At 34.1% G+C, this 19,467-nt stretch overlaps 1 protein-coding gene across 3 annotated transcripts in view; it reads right to left on the bottom strand.

Moving 5' to 3' along the window:
• Positions 1 to 16,212: 16,212 nt before the first annotated feature.
• Positions 16,213 to 19,467, bottom strand: part of LOC590684 (potassium channel subfamily K member 16) — a 39,736-nt gene continuing 36,481 nt past the window's right edge. For all 3 annotated transcript variants that reach the window (XM_011684143.2, XM_011684141.2, XM_011684142.2), the window contains one exon: positions 16,213 to 18,680. In XM_011684143.2, the coding sequence (XP_011682445.2) occupies positions 17,683 to 18,680 (998 nt within the window). In that variant the 3' untranslated portion in view covers positions 16,213 to 17,682. The remainder of the gene's footprint in view (positions 18,681 to 19,467) is intronic.

Below are 19,467 nucleotides of genomic sequence, written 5' to 3'. Positions count from 1 at the left end.
CTGACATGACAACGGGAATTCCAGAAAATGTAGGCGAGAAGAAAATGGTCTTTCTGTATGTGTTTGCACTTCAGAACCTGAACAAGCCCTCACAAGCCGAAAGCTCGTAATAAAATTGTAAAGTACAGCTACGTCTCACGTTCCTAGACCATTTTCTTCACACTTATATATATATATCTCTCTTTCAAACACACACACACACACAAGAATGCAGCCACACACCCACATACACACAAGAATGCAGCCACACACCCACATACACACGTGAATGTACACACGAACACTATTATATATTTTCATTCCTTTATCCAAAAAGGAAACAAATACATCAAAGTAGGTAAAACGTGTACCGGTATATCAAAGTATCTCAAAGAAATTGCCCATTTGCAGTCAATGTACCCAAGCATCCTCCCATAGAAAAGTAATTCCAGGCATCATCAATAGGTATGCCAATTAATCTTGCCTTTGCATATTCTTCCCCCTCTCTTGCTCCCTTCCCCAGCCCATCTCTCTCTCTCTCTTTCTTCCTTATCTCTATTTCCCTTCCTTTGTCTCTCCATATATCGTCCTTGTTTTCACGAAGTGACGGTAGTGAGGAAAATCATAACGCAAAGTGAATGCAATTTTTTTTCACCACCGTCACTTCGTGAAAACAGCGACGATATAACTCTCCTTATTTCTTTCATCATATCTCTCTCTCTCTCCACTCATATCTCGATCCCTATCTCTCCTCTAGTGTCTCTCTCTCACTTTCATGCACACTTTCTTGCATACATCTTTTACCTTTTATCTCTTGTACGCAGGCTAACACAAGTAATACGATAAATATTGATTTATTGTATTCATGAATGCACTACTTATACCTAATTAACCATTGAATACAAAAACCATCACAAACACTTCCTTCCTATCCACCTGCCTCTTTGCATGTCTGCCTGTCTCTATGCCAGTATGCTGTTCTGTCTGTATCTCTCTCTCTCTCTCTCTCTCTCTCTCTCTTTCTCTCTAACTTCTTGGCTATCATCACCACCATACTTTCCATTGATAAAAGCATCACAAAATGACTGGATTCTACATCTATAATCTTGATATTTAAAAAAAAGTGCACTTGTTTATGGTCTGCGATTGAGTTTTGCAGTGATTTGAGTTGTGAATGGGGGCAGATCTGAATGGGGGTAAGGTACATGTAGGTTATAAAGTATTGGATCAAGGATTGAAGTTAGAGATTTAGCTATATGGACTGAACTACAACATGTGTTACTGGTAGCTAGTTACTGGATCGCAATGATACCATCACTAGATGAATGAACAAGTCTCATTAAGTTTCTTTTAATGCCATGACTTTGACCAACAATCTTCATGGCATTTTAAATTCTGGTTTCTCTCTCTATTTATTTTTTTTGTTTTTCACTGCAGTCTTCCTCCTGGTGTATTTCAAAATTTTCTTCAGTTAATATCATATCCATTTTAATGAAAGCTATTTGTATTTGTATAAATCTTGTCAGTTCACAGTACATTGCACTGGATGATTCATTCAACATTATCTGTCAGTCTATCTTTTTCAATGATGTATGATATGTAATGTGATTGACCATTGTTAAATTTAATTGAAATGAAATTAATTGGTATATGACTATTTATGCTTGCAACCTCATGCATTTTCACAGGGACCTGCATAGTTGTTTTGTTTGATGAATATGCATCTATCATCTCAACACACACATAATGATGAGTGTTCAGAGAGCAATAAGTCACGGTTCTGTGGGTTCAGAATTGATCGATCTCAATTGACACACGTACTATGGCACATTATCTAATGGATTGAAGGGTAGTCACATGAAATAATGCTCTCTCCAAACTTTGTCCATACATAATCAGCATTATACATAGACAAAAACTGTATTTTCAAACATGTAAATTGTTTAAAAAAACACAATTATATTATGTGATTTCTCAGAATGTTGGTGGTTCCAAAACAATTTGGGCGTTATCTTCCACCCCAAGATATATCATAAAAATAAGAAAATTAAAAAAATATTTGTTTCCCTTCCCAACACTGATCATTGCCTATAACTTATTCGCTCTGGGCTTTATTTAGAAAAAATATATGATTAGGGTTAGGTTTAAAGTTATTTTTCATGTTTTTCACGTTTTAGGGTTAAGGTTAAGTATACAGTCTTGGGCCAAGGATTGAGGTTAGGAATTTGGATACAATCTAACTGCAAAACACAGGTGACTGGAGCATGTGCCATTGAACCGATACATCATGCATGTGAATCATGTCTATGAAAAAAAAAGTCAAATGAAACTGAATGACCAACTTCAAAAATGTATGATGTGAAAATTACAATTACCCCTAATAAGCTGTCTACATTACCAGTCAACTGGGACTAAAATATTAGGGATTTTTAGATTGAGTGGACGAGAATGGCGTGAACGTCTGGTTATCCTGCTGTTAAATTTGTAATAGTCTAATTGCATGTAAAATAACATAGTTTTTTTCATTAGTTTATCGAGCGCATGTACAATATAAACCTCATGAATTTAACAACTACCAGTACTATAGACAGACTTGAAGTGTGAACAGGCTACAAGGGCCATAATTTATAGACCATTTTGTTTAAAACACATAAACAACTATTATTGCCTGAACCAAGCACACAGTGCCATGTGAAGTGACCAGGCTTGTATATTAAAGCTGATTGCGACTCTTTTTTTTCCTAAGAGGGTGCTAATATTTAAAAAGAAGCTCTGAGAAAATAATAAAGGTAGCACATTTTTCTGGCTAGAAACCTTTGCAAATGACAAAAAATTAACGATGTGATTCAACCATTTCAAACATGAAATATCTAAAGACTTAAACCTTGCAAAAAACTGAAATTTATTGTGCAACAAGGTTTCAGGTTTGTATACTCAGTACTAATATACAAGATTTTAGAACAGAGTTAAACATTGTGATTCCATTATTTCACACACAAAAAGTGTGAAGAACAAACCCCCCTGCAAAATAAAAGTTTCTGGCTTTAATTTTAACCCAGTACTTTTAAAGGGATCCGGTAACTTTGTCTCAGATTCTGAAATAAAATTCTGGATTTAGCTCATGATGCAATGATAATTATAAACCTTAAGGTCAGTCAGGAGCCCCATGACTTTTACAAGCCGATCGCCTGTCTGATTATCAAGATATTTATGATTGGAATTACAAATTTTGAAAACCGTTCGCCTGACGGTTTTCATAACACTACAGTCTATTGGGGAAAACGAGTATGGTAAAACCGGTCACTCAAAGATTTTTACTTTTTTGAGGCACTTCTTGATCATTTTGAAGCGCAATTTTTTTAGGGCTTCAATATTACACCATATCACAGACACTGATAACACGTAGGGCCGTGTATCTCAGATTTAACATTGTTAAACGATCCCTTTAAGTGAGGTTTCACCACAAAATTCATTTAAACAAAATTACTTGAAATCCTTCCCACTTGCCTTCGGCTGTTTCAAAGGGACTCATTAAAAATTGAAGCTCTATTGGAAAAACCTTACTGAATATTCACTCAATTGTCATTTTACCTTCACTAGCATATTCAGTGCACATGCCCATGAAGGCAATCTCCGCTTGGTCAGGAGGAATTAATGTTACACATTGGTGTCATTCCAGCTGCTATCTCCTTTGGATGAAACCTAGTTAGGTATATACTATTAAACTTGTGGGATATATTGCTCATATCTAACTATAATCCATACGGTCATATCATCAAGAATTATTGGGCTAATTGGTCTTTGGTTCAGTGACCAAATAGATTTCTAATTTTTCGGTCTACTGCCCATTCAGATTTTATTACTATTACTATTAGACTTAACAGATAATTGTGAAAAACAGAAAATGGAGCCTAGATCATCCAGAAAATAGGCAAGTTACATGTAGATAAAGACAAATAAAAAATAAAACATGTTTAGCGTCCTGTTTTTTTAAAAATAAGAAGGAGGAGGCCCCCTTTTTTTTCTTTTTCAAAATGATGGCTCAGTGCATTTTTCCTAAGAGTTGGGCTATTTTTCAAGATGGCCGCCGGTGTTTTTTTTTTTTTTTTTTTCTTTTTAAATCAGAAATAGATCATTTTATCAATATGTTTTTCATGTTTTAATTCAGTAAAGAAGAAGAAAAAAATTATTTTAAAAAAATATAAAAAATAGGGGCGGCCCCCCAAAAGGAAGCGGGCGCGGACACTAAACATGTTTATTTTTTAAATGGCCTAAAAGCCCTACACAGGTATCAGATGATCTGGAAAGTTGACAGAGGAAATTAGATTGAACAATAAATTACACAGATTATAGGAATAGTATAAGGACTGCCTGTAGAACTAATGGGATTTAAACTAGCTGGCTATATTGGACAAATTGACTGTAAACCAAATAATCAATTGGCAATTAACCGGTCTGGTTGTACACAGTTTAAAGCCCCACTGTCCTACTTGTAGCTACTTGCTCCCTCTATATAGAAAACAATGCCTAATCGGTGACCATTGGTCCCCCAGGATCCTCTTTTTAAATGCGAGATCTATATCTATTATTTTCTACACTGATTTGACAAACAAACTTTCACATAAAGCCTGAACCATTCCACTAGGTGTATTATTTTCCTAATTATCCTGCTTAAAAAAAAGTAGAAAAAGGATGATGACCTAGGAAATGAAGGAGACAAAGAACATAAAAAAAGCAAGAAAGAAAAGACCACTCTTTCTAGCAACCATGTGATCTTCGTACAATTTATCCAATAATTAAGTATACTTACTAAAGAACAAGATTGGAAAAAGAACACCCTTTTCCCCCCATTTTTCATCCATGTGCTTTCTTCACTAACATGCTGCTCATAATGTTGGTTTTTCCTCAAGTTGCATAAATGTCTAATAATAAAGTCTAGACACCACAGATCCGCTCAAGATCATTAACTCTCCTGCCGAAATTATAACGGGAGCATTGTGGATATATGTTTCAAACAAAGATCCCTAGAGACAGCACGTAAATCCATCTTATTATCTGCGTGCTTTCCACTGAACCTAGATCTGTCACAGTACAAGCCCTTGGGATAGTCATATAAAGACAAAGAAGAAAAAATGAAAACGCATCACTTTTTATTTCTTATACCGTCAGCAAGTTTATGGCAGGATGTTAGTGAAGAAATCAAGCACATACATTGCAGATGAAATATGGGGAAAAAACACACATTGAATATCTTGTTGACTGCATGGTGTAAAATAAACGACATGAAACCCTGTGTTGGAGATCAATTGTGTTCAGCTTGAAGTGGTATCCCATATGAAATTACTTGGTATGACAATCCAAGATGATCTTAAATGGGATCAACACATCAAAACCATCGTCAAAAACGCATCATGCAAACTATATGTACTGAGTAAACTGAAAGGAATGGTGAGAACATATCTAAATAGTTAAATGTTAGGCTGAATAATTACAACATGTAAAATTTTATGATTAGTTGATATAAGTTGTTTCGCTAATTATAATCATTAATTAATATGAAGATTATTGAATTTTTATATTCTTGTATGTATATATAATTTGTTAACTGAATTGTACGAGTCTCAAGACTTTTTATTCAGCATGTTTTTTTAAACAATAAACCAGAATTGAATTGAATTGAATTGAATTTTAGGTAACCTATATCAGGGGCGGATCAAGCTTTTAGCCAAGAGGGGGGGGGGGGGGGGGGGGGGGGGGGTGACCAAATGACAATGCAGAGCATCAAGTATCAAGCAACAGTTTTAACAGTTTTGAGATACAGGCATAATGATCACACCCTGCAAATGCGATCAGACTTATGCTTTATAACAAATGCTCCAGGCTTTATTTTGTCAATCATTACGGTTAGGATTATATTGTACCGATCGTTTTATAGATTATGATTATGATCAGTGTCAGGGTCAGGTGAAATGTTTTTTTCCTGGATTAAATGTAGGGATTTGGCTTTTACTGCGTAGCAATTGTCGGTGGTGCATGTGTTAACCCTCACAAGTGTTCTCTAAATCTAACATCAAATAAGATCAACGCCTTTAACATAGACATTAATTAAATGCTCTAGATTTACTCTCAACTTTATTTGTTGATCAATAGTATTAAAGCTATAGGGTAATGATGAGGGGAACGCCCCTAACATCATGACTACAGACTAAACACTTCAAATCAACCTTCCGCTTTTAATCTCTTTAAATAACCATGTCAAATCAATTGCATTAAATTTAAAACTTCTCATCCATATTAAATCAATAACATTATATCCATGACCTCTCATCCATTTTGAATCCATAGCACTAAGCTATGAGCTACTGATGTTAATGTTAATGGGCTTAAAGGGCCCATGACATCGGAATACAAGTGTATTCCTGTTGGTGTGCAGTCCTGCAAAGAAAAACAACACTAACATGAGCCCCTTGTGACTGTTTCCTCCACACCATTCATCAAACCAAGGACTGTAGAATAATCAAATAGGATCAATACCTGAAACATCCTCTTGGTATTTGATAAATTTATATAAATGCTTTATATTCCTATTAGCGTTCTCTCTCTCTCTCTCTCCCTCTCTCCCAATTTAATAAATTCAATTCAATAACTTCAATGAGTTTCGGCTTTATTATATCATTAATGAGCAAATAGATAGTGTGTCGGATTTGGAAACCAATCCCTTTGTGGACCCCTTCGCAAGTGTTTCCTTAATTAAGAATAGTTTATTAACCAAAGGACTGAAGTCAAACTAAATGAGATCAGTCATCCTCTTGGTTAGCAGATAATTACTCTATAATCATTGTCTCCTCCACTTAGTCTCTGCAATGAGCATGTGATTTCAAACAATCCTAATCTGTTAGTTTCTGAATTTGTGGTAAATAACCCAATCACAAATCACCAGTTTAAAACTTCAAGTACTAAATCTCAATTTAAAGGGCAGAAGAGAAACAGAATTTATAAAAACAATAGATAGTACAACTATAGTAACTCTTTAACATGATAGACGCAACCTGCGGAGCTGTATCGATCAATGTAACATGTTAAGAGGGAGAGTCAACATTTCCAAAGGGCTGTCACTCCTCTTTCCTTCTACAACATTCCAGGTCTTCAGAGTGCTGGTATTTTATTAGTGTGAACATTAACTATGTGACAGATCACAAAAATAATGACCGTATCCAGAGCAGGTGTTTTCTAAACACTTTAGGTATTTTCTGAAATAGTGGGATAATTAATCGAGGGCAATGGCTGTGTGAAAGTAATTTACTAGAACTAATCAAAGAGTGGCTTCTCGTGCAAACAAGGAGAATAGTTAGCAGAGGGTAACACTTCGCAAAATTTCCCAGAAATTGGTAGGGTCTGGTAGGTGTGAATGCACTGAATGATTATTAAAGTATTCTTCAATTCTGAATCTGAACTAAAGCCCCCAAACTATGGGCACTTTTTTCCAAATCAAAAGGGTGAGAAAAAGATTAATGAGCTATAGGACCAACAGCCAACACTCCCTTGATAATCAGTGTAATTTGTTATGCATGCAAGTCAATGTTCTAGTAGCAATTGGCGTCAAGGCTTTGCGGACGGTGTAAAATTGATTTCAATGTATATGCCATCTGCTTGAAGGATTCTTGTTTTAAACTTGGTATTACTAAATTCAGTAATATTTAAAACTTTTGAATCATACCATGCTCTAAATTAATGCTCAAGAAAAAAAAATATCATACAGTGTTCAAGGAGTAATTTATCTATTTTGTTTCGCCACATTTATAATTTTCTATATCAAAATGAATAAAGACAAAAAGATATGAATTTCTTAATAAACACCATCTCTTTAAAAAATACTTCTCTTTTCATTAATGTGTTTAAATGACTATTTTGCTTTCAAAACCTTTTATATTGGTTTTGCCATAGTAGTAGCATCCTATAATATGAAATATTGCCTTTAATTGATTAGTATGTCACCAGCCTTGCTGTCTATAATTTTGCCTCATGGCCACTGTCCCTTACAATTAACACAATTTCACTTTTGCATAACATCCATTTTGCATTGACCCCAGCCTGAGATGTTTTGGGCTCATGAATGAACGGTTACAATTGATTTTTGCTTCAGAACCTCAACAAATGTGAAATAATGGCTTTAACAGGTCAAACGAGCTACTAACAATTCTACAATCCAAAACACTTGAAATGATTTACCACAGACCCATAGCCTCCTAAAAAGTGTAATATCAGCTGTAATGTATGATGAAAAAATGAAAAAAGATGCAGAAACCAATAAATCAAATCAAATCAAATAAAATTGGTTGAACAAGTCCACATCTACTCCAGATTGTGAAAATATTTATTTTTTTAAGTTTGCCATGGTTTGATGCCCTAGTTACAAAAATTTACTTCTTTTATCATTCCCTGGGGAAGATATTTGTTCTATGTATGTCACTTGAGTAAATTAATAGATAATTTTTGGTGTAATACAGGTTCTGAGTGATAGCATGGCCTGTAAACAATAACTCTCCAAACTATACTCTCCAAACTGAAGTGTTAAATAACCATTTGTAAGGACCGATGAGTAACAGCTTTTCATTATGTTGAAAATTTCAAGAAATTTTAAATATTTTTCAATATGCTTAAGAATATGGTAAAAAAATGTGTATACTGCGGTGCCCCACACAATAAAGGATGTAGCCAGCATGTTAAAAGTGTTAGACCTGCCACTTTAAATTGCTGTCACTCATTCATCAGCCCGCTTCAATATACCGGTATAGTCTTTTAAAGCACCTGTAGTTCTTCTTGGCACATACCACAGTCAAGTTATAAAGGTTAGGTGACTTAGGTCAAGTCGATATTAATGCAGTCTACATGTATACCACATGTACCACCATGTTTGCATATTCAGCAAAGTAAAGCAGAAACATGGTGAACAAATTGAATGTTATTGGATCCAAGAAAGTGGCTTTTACACATATTTTGACCCAAAGTATCACAAAGATGTTTGTCGGCTCACTACATAAATTATAGCAGGATTGAATCCACAAGTGGCTTGGTACAGTTTCTCAAGGAATAATGTGGATTGATCGATATGAGAAGAAGAGGACAAATTTTAAGGAACAGCTTTAACATTTCGACAAGAAATTGAAAGTGGTAATATTGAGTAAACCAAATTCAAAGTTTTGGGAAATAACATATTAAAAAAAAAATCAGCAAAATGATTATCACCTACAGGTAGTGTAGAAAAAAAACTACCTCCACTTTTCTTTTCTTAAATTTCATGTGAGCGTTGTATGTCATATACAATTACTGTGGGCAAAAACCACAATAAAAAAATACTTCACCAGGTGTCCTTTTTCCTTCTTTGTAGATTTGTTGCTGAATAACATTTTGGGCTGTTATTACAAAACCACTGTCAACTCTAATGCAAAGTATTATACCTTTATTACAATCAGTATATTATATTACACTGATGTCTGCATGGCTTACACATCCAGACAGGAGTTCAGAGATGTTTAAATCATAATGAAGAACTGTTTTTATCAAGGTAACCAGGAGGCATCATAATATAAATCCTTCTTGTTGGAGATGTTGCCCTCACCTGATTATTCAACCTTGACTTGTCACCACAAGCTGTGCTTGCAAAAAATCAACAAGAATTAAACTTTTTTTTTCTGTTATTGTTTTCTTACTCATTTTTAGCTTTAACAATTTAGAAAATGTAATTTTCCAGTGTTCCATTTTCATTGTTGAATGAATAACATAAAATAAAACATAAATTGAATTTATTTTCTAAAAAGTCCTTTCGAGAGTGTTCGAATAATGCTTTTGCTGGAAGAAACTTTCATGAATTGACAATATTAAGTGTTGTGTTGGTTGTAAAATAAAAACAAACAAACAAATCGATCATTTCTTGGCATAAAACTTCCACAAAACTGAAACCCTCATAAATTTACAACCTTTCTATCCCCCTTAAAGTTTTTGGACGAAGCCTCAACAAAATCTCCTTAATTACTTTGATTTGATATTACAGGCTGTATGCCACACATGTTAATGAAGAAAATTAATTGCACGTCTCTGTTGACTTTCATCTTGCACAAGCTTGTACGCAGCTAATTCCTGGATTGAAAGTGAAAGAAATGAGAGGGTCCAATATCCATAATTAAGATCTATCTCCCCAATCAAATTATAGATTGACAGACCGACTGCAGTCAACGGCATCTCTCGCACGCTAATCAATATAATTAGTTACACACACAAATAGAGGTTGTAATAATCTACTGTCACAGAGTTAAAGGTAGTGCAGCATCAATTTATTATAGGTAAACCATCTGCTGGAAAAAAAAAGATTTGCTGGACTCCATGTCATGTACTTGCAACTTGGTTTAATCTTTCACCTTAGTATACAATGTGTAGTCCTCGATGTGTGCAGCATTTGTATCAGACCCAAATGATAAGTTTTTTTCTTCATTTTCCATCCCCCGAGGGTTCAATAGCATCTCAGTAATCTGTTTGCAGAAGCTAAATTTCAAAAATGTATCAGACTCAAGGGGTCATGCACTAGATCACATTCTGTCTAAAAAAAAAGGAATAGTAGGCATAAATGAATCATTTCAAAATATTATGACATACTTGTACTATCTCGACAGTACTACAGTATATCATATTTCCTATATACAAAAGAGATCAATTGAAAGTTTGCAATGAAACAGATGATTATAATATTGAACATTGCTCTCTACAAGGATCGTTTTCAACACGATGTCATTTTGCCGGTCCTACTTCCTTGTAAAATTGTATGTTTTAGCCCCAATATAACAATATTCTAAAATGATAATAGTTTTCAAATATTCCCAAGGACCAACCAAGGTTACAATAATAATAATAGTACATTTATAGAGCACAGAAACTATCCAACATTAGGTATATATTCTACTGCACTACAATATACTTGAATATCAACTTGCTGGTACTGATAAATACATTCCAACAGATGAATTAATTCATTCATTCAAAGCCTTCGGAATAACAACAACAAAAAACATGCTCTATCTCTACAATGTACATCTAATTGAGTTCTCCGAGTGAACTAACAAATCGAACTATGAAAAGATTTAAAACAGGCAAATTTGTCTTACATCACAGTGAGTTGTGACCTTTTAAAGCTAAATCTAAATTATTTTTTGAGAGAAGGTAAAAGCTAAAGGCCTATAAATTGGGGGGGGGGGGGGTAGTGGGGGGTACAGAGGTAAATAAATAACAAGGGGTTACTTTTAATCATAAGTATCCATATTGGTATACATGCATTTATCGGTAAAGGGTATGAGGGACTAAGGATCTAGTGGTTGTCAAAATTCATAATGCAAGAAAAGGAGGAGATATTTAATACCCGGTAATATAAAACATTGCACATTTTATATCAGACATTGACAAGTTGATTTCAGACAGAAAGTTCATAACGTTCACAAAACCCAAAACTCTGGTTTGTGTGCCTTCCCCATAGTTGCACTAAACTAAAGATAAATAACTCTAGGGGCTCTTCAGTCTGCAGAGCATGAACATCTTGACATTATCAATTATTAATTCTTATTCGTTTTCTCCAAGTGCTTTATCTTCTTCTTACCATATACATGTAGGTTTTGCATTTAAATAATTTGGTAGCAAAAAAGTAAGAAATAAATATATATCATTATCAAATATGATGGTATGACGGACTAAGGTTTAAAGGCCCACTGCCATACTTGTAGCTACTTGCGCCCTCTATATAACAAACAATGCCTAATCGGTGACCATTGGTCCCCCATGATCCTCTTTTTCTTATGTTAACTGAGAGCTGAGTTGATGAGATAACCACCTGTCCAGTGACCTTGTAGGGCGGTCTAATCCCTCATGTAAACTATGGCAGATAAGCTTTAAGTGGTTGTCAAAATTCATATATGCAAGAAAAGGAGGAGATATTTAATAATATAAAACATTGCACCTTTGATATCAGACATAGACAAGTTGATTTCAGACAGAAAGTTCATTACGTTCACAAAACCCAAAACTCTGGTTTGTGTGCCTTCCCCATAGTTGCACTAAACTAAAGATAAATAACTCTAGGGGCTCTTCAGTCTGCAGAGCATGAACATCTTGACATTATCAATTATTAATTCTCATTCGTTTTCTCCAAGTGCTTTATCTTCTTCTTACCATATACATGTAGGTTTTGCATTTAAATAATTTGGTAGCAAAAAAGTAAGAAATAAATATATATCATTATCAAATATGATATCATTCTTCCCACATTTCCCCATCAGCTTCATGTTGGTGTGTCCATAGGTTTTTTATCCTGAATAGTTTGGTGCCAAAAAGTTTATAACCATGCATCATAAAATCAAATTGATTTTCAACCTATTACAAGATTGTGTATTTGGGACTTGCATTAAATAATTTTGATTTGCATTTCACTGCAACATTTTTTTATGCAAGAAGACACTGGACGAAATATTAAAGTTGTCCTCCTCTTATCCCTTCTTCATTGTTTTTCCATGCTTCTTTATTCCACAATTATCAAATTTCATAAAATCCATAATCCAGCTTTAAATAAAAAAACAGGAATGCTAATTTTTATTTTTAAAAATGATACACATTCATTAAAAAAAATAAAAATAAATTAGTATGTCTGTTTTTTAATTTAAGCTGAATCATGGAATTTGATAAGCGTAGAATATGTTTATATTATAATACAGTATTAGAGTATGAGGGTTTAAGAGCACTCTGCAACATATGCATGTGTACAATGTCTGGAGAATTTTCAAATTGTCTTAAGTAATTTTGTGAAAGGCTCGTTCTTGATTCAGCATGATTTTGTCCATTAAAAAAAAATCATTATCACAATAATGGATTGAAGACAATATATGTGTAACATAAATGATGTAAAGTTGTAAATGGTAATAACCCTTATCATTGAATTGACAGAATCTACTTTTTTGTATGATCTATGAACAAGAACCCATTTTTCAAATATTTCATGAATAGAGGTTGAACAAAACTGGTGAGCAACAGCCTTAGTGCTGAAAGTTAAATAATGGAGTCAAACAACTTAAATATCAGATCATGAATAAACAACAAACATTTCTCTCATTTTATCATGTAGTAAATACTCTGTTTAATATCACTCACAGTGCAATCAATGGACATTGTGCAATCTCTTGTGATGTACATGAAATAATATATACATTAAAAAAACATCAGCATTAGCTTTAATAACTGTTTGGCAGATCATGTCTGCATGAAATCCAAATCAAGAGGGGCAAACCAGTGCAAGAAAATAAATAGTTTACAAATGATGCATGCGCATGAGTTCATTATACCATCTATCCGCACTTGAGTTGAGGCTGTGTGTATCTATCACACTCGGCCTAACAGGTTTCGTGTGATAGATACACACAGCCTCAACGACATAATGTACAAATCTGTGTCATTTTGGAAAAAAACACTACAGTGCATGTATGTACATATACATGTATGTATCCTAATAAATACATTACTTACCATGTATGTCATTTTAACCACGTGGCTGAATTTTTCAAACACTTGCACAAAACAAACCATTGATTATTTGGTTAAGCTGTATACAATTACAATACTTTCATTTCATGTACAAAAAGTATATATTAAAATATATACATCATTCCACCAGTGGAATACATCTCCTTTTTTCTCTGGTTTTCAAAAACGAATGTTTCAAAGGAATGCAGGAACCAAATAAGATTAGGGAGCTACAGAATGTATCAAAACAGGCATTTATGTACAGTGTACTCCATTTTTTCCACATGGTTAACTTTAAACAGGTTTATACCAACAAAAAAAGTGGTAATCAAAGAGCAGGAAATTGTGTGCAATTGTAAAACAGATTGTAACAATGAAATAGTTTTTGCAATTGTCCAATTTCACAGCAAATTAATTGATAGCTAGATAGTACATCTTGACAAAAGAGACATATTTATTGTCTCTATTTACCAACACAGGTATCATGAGCCTATCATCACTGCCTGTTCAATTAGTGCTTTTCAGAGGGACAATCAAAACATATGTCGTTATATTTTCATCAATCATGAGTAATAAGTTTATAGACTGCCCAATAATTCATTGGCCTGTGACCACATGCATTAAAAATGTATGATTGTTCCCATTAGACTCTGAAGATTGCATTTCAGGGTAAAAAAGTAATTGCAAGGTTCAGTAATTTCAAGGGTTGGTATAGATATGAATCACAAAGTAATTTCCATGTATGTAATCTGCAAATGAGGCAGAAATGGAAAGTGAAGTAAAACTGATACTTGGAAGCCCATGTGTAGTGTGGGATAAATACATCGGTTCGCCTCATTACATTTGTATACCGGTACATTAATTGACTCTTACAGTTCTCCACAAATATTAAAGTTTGTTCTTCCTCAAGGGGAGCAGATGAATCCCTAAAACATTCTTGTAGTCTAGCTGACTCTAACATTTTAAAAGAATATTTTGTCTATTTTCAATGTTGTAAATATATCATTTTCTTTGTGACATTTACAACTACCCCCACCTTCCTTTTCTTGGAACTCTAAACCTTTGAAAATGCACGTTTAGCAAAATCCTTATATGGTGGTGAAAACAAATCTTTTTTTGAAATTAGTCCTCAAGTTATATATATTAATGGGCTACATGTACATGTAATAGAATAAAACAAAACTACATATTAGTTTTTCAGCCATGTATTTTCTCAAGTGCTTCTTCCTACTTTTGTACAATACCATCACCCTTGGTGTCATATTCAGTTCATTCTATTTGAGCAACTAATGTTGATTTTAGCGAGTCATTCACAAACATGATTTAATAACATTACAAGAATTTGATTTCTATACAATCTACTGTACATCTTGGCAGAAATCCACATACCGGTACATTTCAACAAACAAATAACCTTTGATTTATTTGCATTTCACAATCAAATTGTATATTTTGAAGGGTACAATGTAGCTTTCATACATGTACATTGTACATGTTAAAGCTGATAATATTGAATACAGAACTAGGTAGGTTTTTATCTACCAAACTGTAAAGCCTTCATTGTAAATTACAGTAGTCTTCTTAATTTGAAATGAAAATGAAGTATTCAATTATTAGAAAATAATATATTGTGCACATTGAATTGAAATTATTACAAAATAACAAATCAATAAACAATATCCTAAATTGACATTGACATAAATGTTGATCTAGAATTTCTATCAGCATAATTATCAACTTTCAACAACTATACTATTGTCACAAACTGAATGAAGCACTTCATAGAACAACATTCATTGCCACTTGATATATCTTAATTACCCTAAATGTCAATAAATATTGTCTTAATGTTTCATGATTTACACAAGTATCTTTAAATGGCTAGATGATGGTTGACATCTGCACAGTTCGATGAAATAAAAAAATAACTCAAGTACTTAAGTTTGTGAATCATTTGCTCACACAATGAATAAGCACCTATGTGGGCCTTTTTCTTCTTTTAATGGGGGTGTCATAAAAAGAATAGCTAAGTTTTAACATACAATTATGAGAAGTTTGATCTCCTTTAATTATTTTTCATCTAAATAAATTTTGCTACCATTCTATGATAAAAAGTTATAGTCAAACCAATCTTGCTGATAGCATTACAATTTCAAGTTGTTTTCTGAGAAATATAGTAGGACAGTACATAACACTTGTGATGCTATTTTCAGAAGGTCCTCTTTTTTCCTGGTACTACAGTATTAAATGAAACAGAAGAAAAAAACATCACCTGTTTGAATCAAAAGGACTTTGAATTGTATAATTTAACACAGAGTTAATAACCTCATGCCTCCACACAAACAACATACAGCAGCAAATCTGGTGAGGTGGATGGGGGGGGGGGGGGAGGGGGGCTGGCGAACTCTTATGTTCTGCAGGATGAAACATATTATTGGGATATACAAATAATTATTTCCCCTGCGCTATCCCATGCATCCTACCCTCCCACCACCCCCCCCCCCTTTTCATCTCTCATCTTCCCACATCATTTCACAATCATGGATAGGCCACCGCATGATGCAAGTCATATTGCAAGCCGAAGAAGAGTAACCCTTTTGAATAGAATAAATGTCAAAGGAAATGGAACATACATATGAATAAATGTCAAAGGAAATGGAACATACATATATGTATGTTCCATTTCCTTTGACATTTATTCTATTCGAAAGGGTTACTCTTCTTCGGCTTGCAATATGACTTGCATCATACATTGTACTGTAGGTTCCTTTATGTAATAAGAGCATATAGGCATTTAAAGGTAGAGTATATACATGTAGATCTATGTGTAATCATCTTTAAATATTAATACTATGGTCAAATAGGGCATTTAAAAATATATTCTGAAATGATGACAAACTGGAATGTTGATAAATCAAAAGCAAAAGGACACACACTGTATAGGACTCATATCTGACTACCTGTGACATACAGTTGTACATGTAATGGTACATTCCGAATAGGAGGGGGGGGGGGGTGCAAGTAATAAGGCTTCAAAATTAGCTTTGATTTTAATATACTTTTTTATGTGATGAATGAGAATTACAAATTTGCAGTTCACACAGATTTAGTGATCTCGTATTACAAACACTCATCACTTACTTATTATTGGTCTGATTTATTTCAAACTTTTTCCATTCTGTTTCTCTCATTTTCCGCTTTCATACAAAAGACATTTTTGTGGACAGTTGCTAAAATCTGATTTATCGTTATTGATTGTTGGATTGGATTGCCCGTTAACATCTTGGGATGCAAAATATTGGTTGATCTTTTTTAAATCTAAGTTTATGGCCCTATAAAAGTTCAACTATGTAAAAGCATTATTTTAAGGGCTGTGGAATCATATCTGAAAAGGCAAAAAAACACAATTATTTTATGTGAAATAACTAAAATCTACCATTTTCTTTAGATATTAGCATGCTCAATACAGACATTGTTGAGGCCTTGAAGGAGCATGTTAACTAACAATCCTTAAAACACCAAGTGAGTCTCCTCGTCGCTTTATACATGTACATGTACATTGAAAACCAGGCATATATGGGAAAAATCATGCCCTTTCGGTAAACACGAATACCGCCATGAGACCATCAGCAATGAATATCACAGATTGTTGTAATTGTTCTGGATTGCGGCTACTGCAATCACATATATAATAGTACTTGATAAATTTGGGAAAATAGGCCTTCCTGTTAGAAATATATAGAAATAACTTTTTTTTAATGAATTGAAGAATACAATTCAATTTTGGCTAATTATAATTCATGGTTATAAACAATACAATTTCATGAAGGCATATTTTTGGGGTTAAATATTTCAGTGGCACTTTGGACTTCCACATTTGTACCCTGTAGTGTATACAGCACTATCATCACATTAAAATAAAAAAAATAAAAAACTGATTTTGGGGTAGAAGCTACATGTACAATGACTACATGTACACATGTATACTGCTGTACGCCTACATGTTTCTTCAAATCTTTATACAATAAAATATGAAATTGTGCAGTTCATATATACATACATACACACATAGATACATACAGGCGTATATATATGTCCAATTATATAATCATCACACACATGACAGTTGTAGATTTTAAAGTCTTTTAAATGTTACTCTGTTTGGGTACCCTGTGTACACAACTTCTTTGGATGCCGGACATGATTTTCTAAGGAAAAACTGTGATGAGGTAGACCCAATTGAGTGGGAACTGTTTCTTCAAGTGCAGCATGAATGATTTTCTCTACAGCCTCAAGGTCAAAGTCATTTTCACACTCCAACATGATGCACATGTTATTAGTACGTTCATCCTCTACAATCCGCCCATCTATCGTAACCACCTCATCAAAGATTTCAGAGTCGTCCACGTTGCTATCTTCGTTAGCATCAGTCTGTGAGCCAGGTTTCATTGATTCTGGATCAACAAAATAAGGCAAGATAACATCACCAACCACTGAATTTCTGGATGAATAAAGCGCTCCATTTTCATTTTCATCCTTGTTTTGCGCAGTTCCATTTGCATTTCTTTTGAATTTGACCTCTTCCAGAGACGACATTGCTACCTTTTCATCTTTTTTTCCAGTTTTCAAATTTCTATGTCTTTTTAACACTTTTGCATGAAACTTCCGTATGCTGCCCTCAGTTTTCATCTCTCCTTTGCCTATAACACTTATAATCACAGCAAGATACGCAAGCCCTAGGATGTTCCACAACGTCACTATAAAATCATACAACCAGTGTTCCAAATTAGGGCCATCTACAGTTGCTATGTAGTCCCCAAATCCAATGGTTGTTAGCGTAATAAATGTGTAATAGTGGGCGATATGAAATGTCCAATGTTCTAAAAACATAAAAATTACCGCTGGGATGATGAGGAATATGGTATAGCTGCCAGCAGCTACAACAATGCCCAAAAAGATTTTCCTTATTCTGATTCTAGAGATTGACATCATGAGAGCCTTGTCCGCTCTTGCGATATAACCTTCCATGGTCTTTTGGTAGAAGGCACCAATACTGGCCAATATCCAGGCAGTATAAGGTATCCCCAAGGCTGCATACACCATGCAGTATAGTTGGCCACCGTATGTCCGGGGAGCAATAGCGCCATAACCTACAGAATGCCAAAGTCAACCAAAGACAAAAGAGCAAACAGGACATCAGTTTCCATGTTTCTTTTTTTCTTTTCACATGATAAATCTTGGGTTCTGGTAGTGACACAAAATATTGTCTGCTGATAACCAGGCAGAAGGGTGTTGTTTCTGTACATATAATAAGTATACGAGTTAAAGGTATTATGTCCCTTTTGCAACCAACCTCAAATGCTGTAGAACTTTGCAAGAATTATGAATATGTCATGTATGTCCTATCTGTGAAATTTAAACGCAGTGTCCTCATATTCAAATTATGCAAGGAAACCCGTTTACTTGCTAGACTTCACTGTCAGACACTATTGAGTGACTGTCTGGCTTTTTTTTCTTCTTTGGTAATAACATACATGAAAAGAGTTGTAAAAGGTACATGAGCATTTGTCTACATCAACAACCCACTTCTTGTGATGGCCAAGATTAAACTGATTGAATCTTTGAGCAGCATAAAACGTAGACCATTCGGTACAATTGTCTGAAAATCAAGACTATTACTTTTGGGCTCTATAGCCCTATAGTCGATTTGACAACTAATAGTCATTATTTTCCCACATTTTCAAGCCCCATCTTTTTTAGGGAAGTTCTAAATTAGTATTATATTTCAAATGCAGTTGGAATTTAACTTTTTCATTTTTTGGGCCTGCAAATGGGACATAGTACCGTTAACACTGGCTCTCGATCAACAGAAGATACCCAGTCTAAGAATTAAACCAAACTTACACTGGATATTCTAGACTATATATTGCAAGTGAA

Source organism: Strongylocentrotus purpuratus, unplaced genomic scaffold (genome assembly GCF_000002235.5).
Source record: "Strongylocentrotus purpuratus isolate Spur 01 unplaced genomic scaffold, Spur_5.0 spur5_scaffold_5, whole genome shotgun sequence".
NCBI lineage: Eukaryota > Metazoa > Echinodermata > Echinoidea > Camarodonta > Strongylocentrotidae > Strongylocentrotus > Strongylocentrotus purpuratus.
Note: the sequence above shows the minus strand (reverse complement) of the source record. Positions and strands in the feature narration are given on the sequence as shown.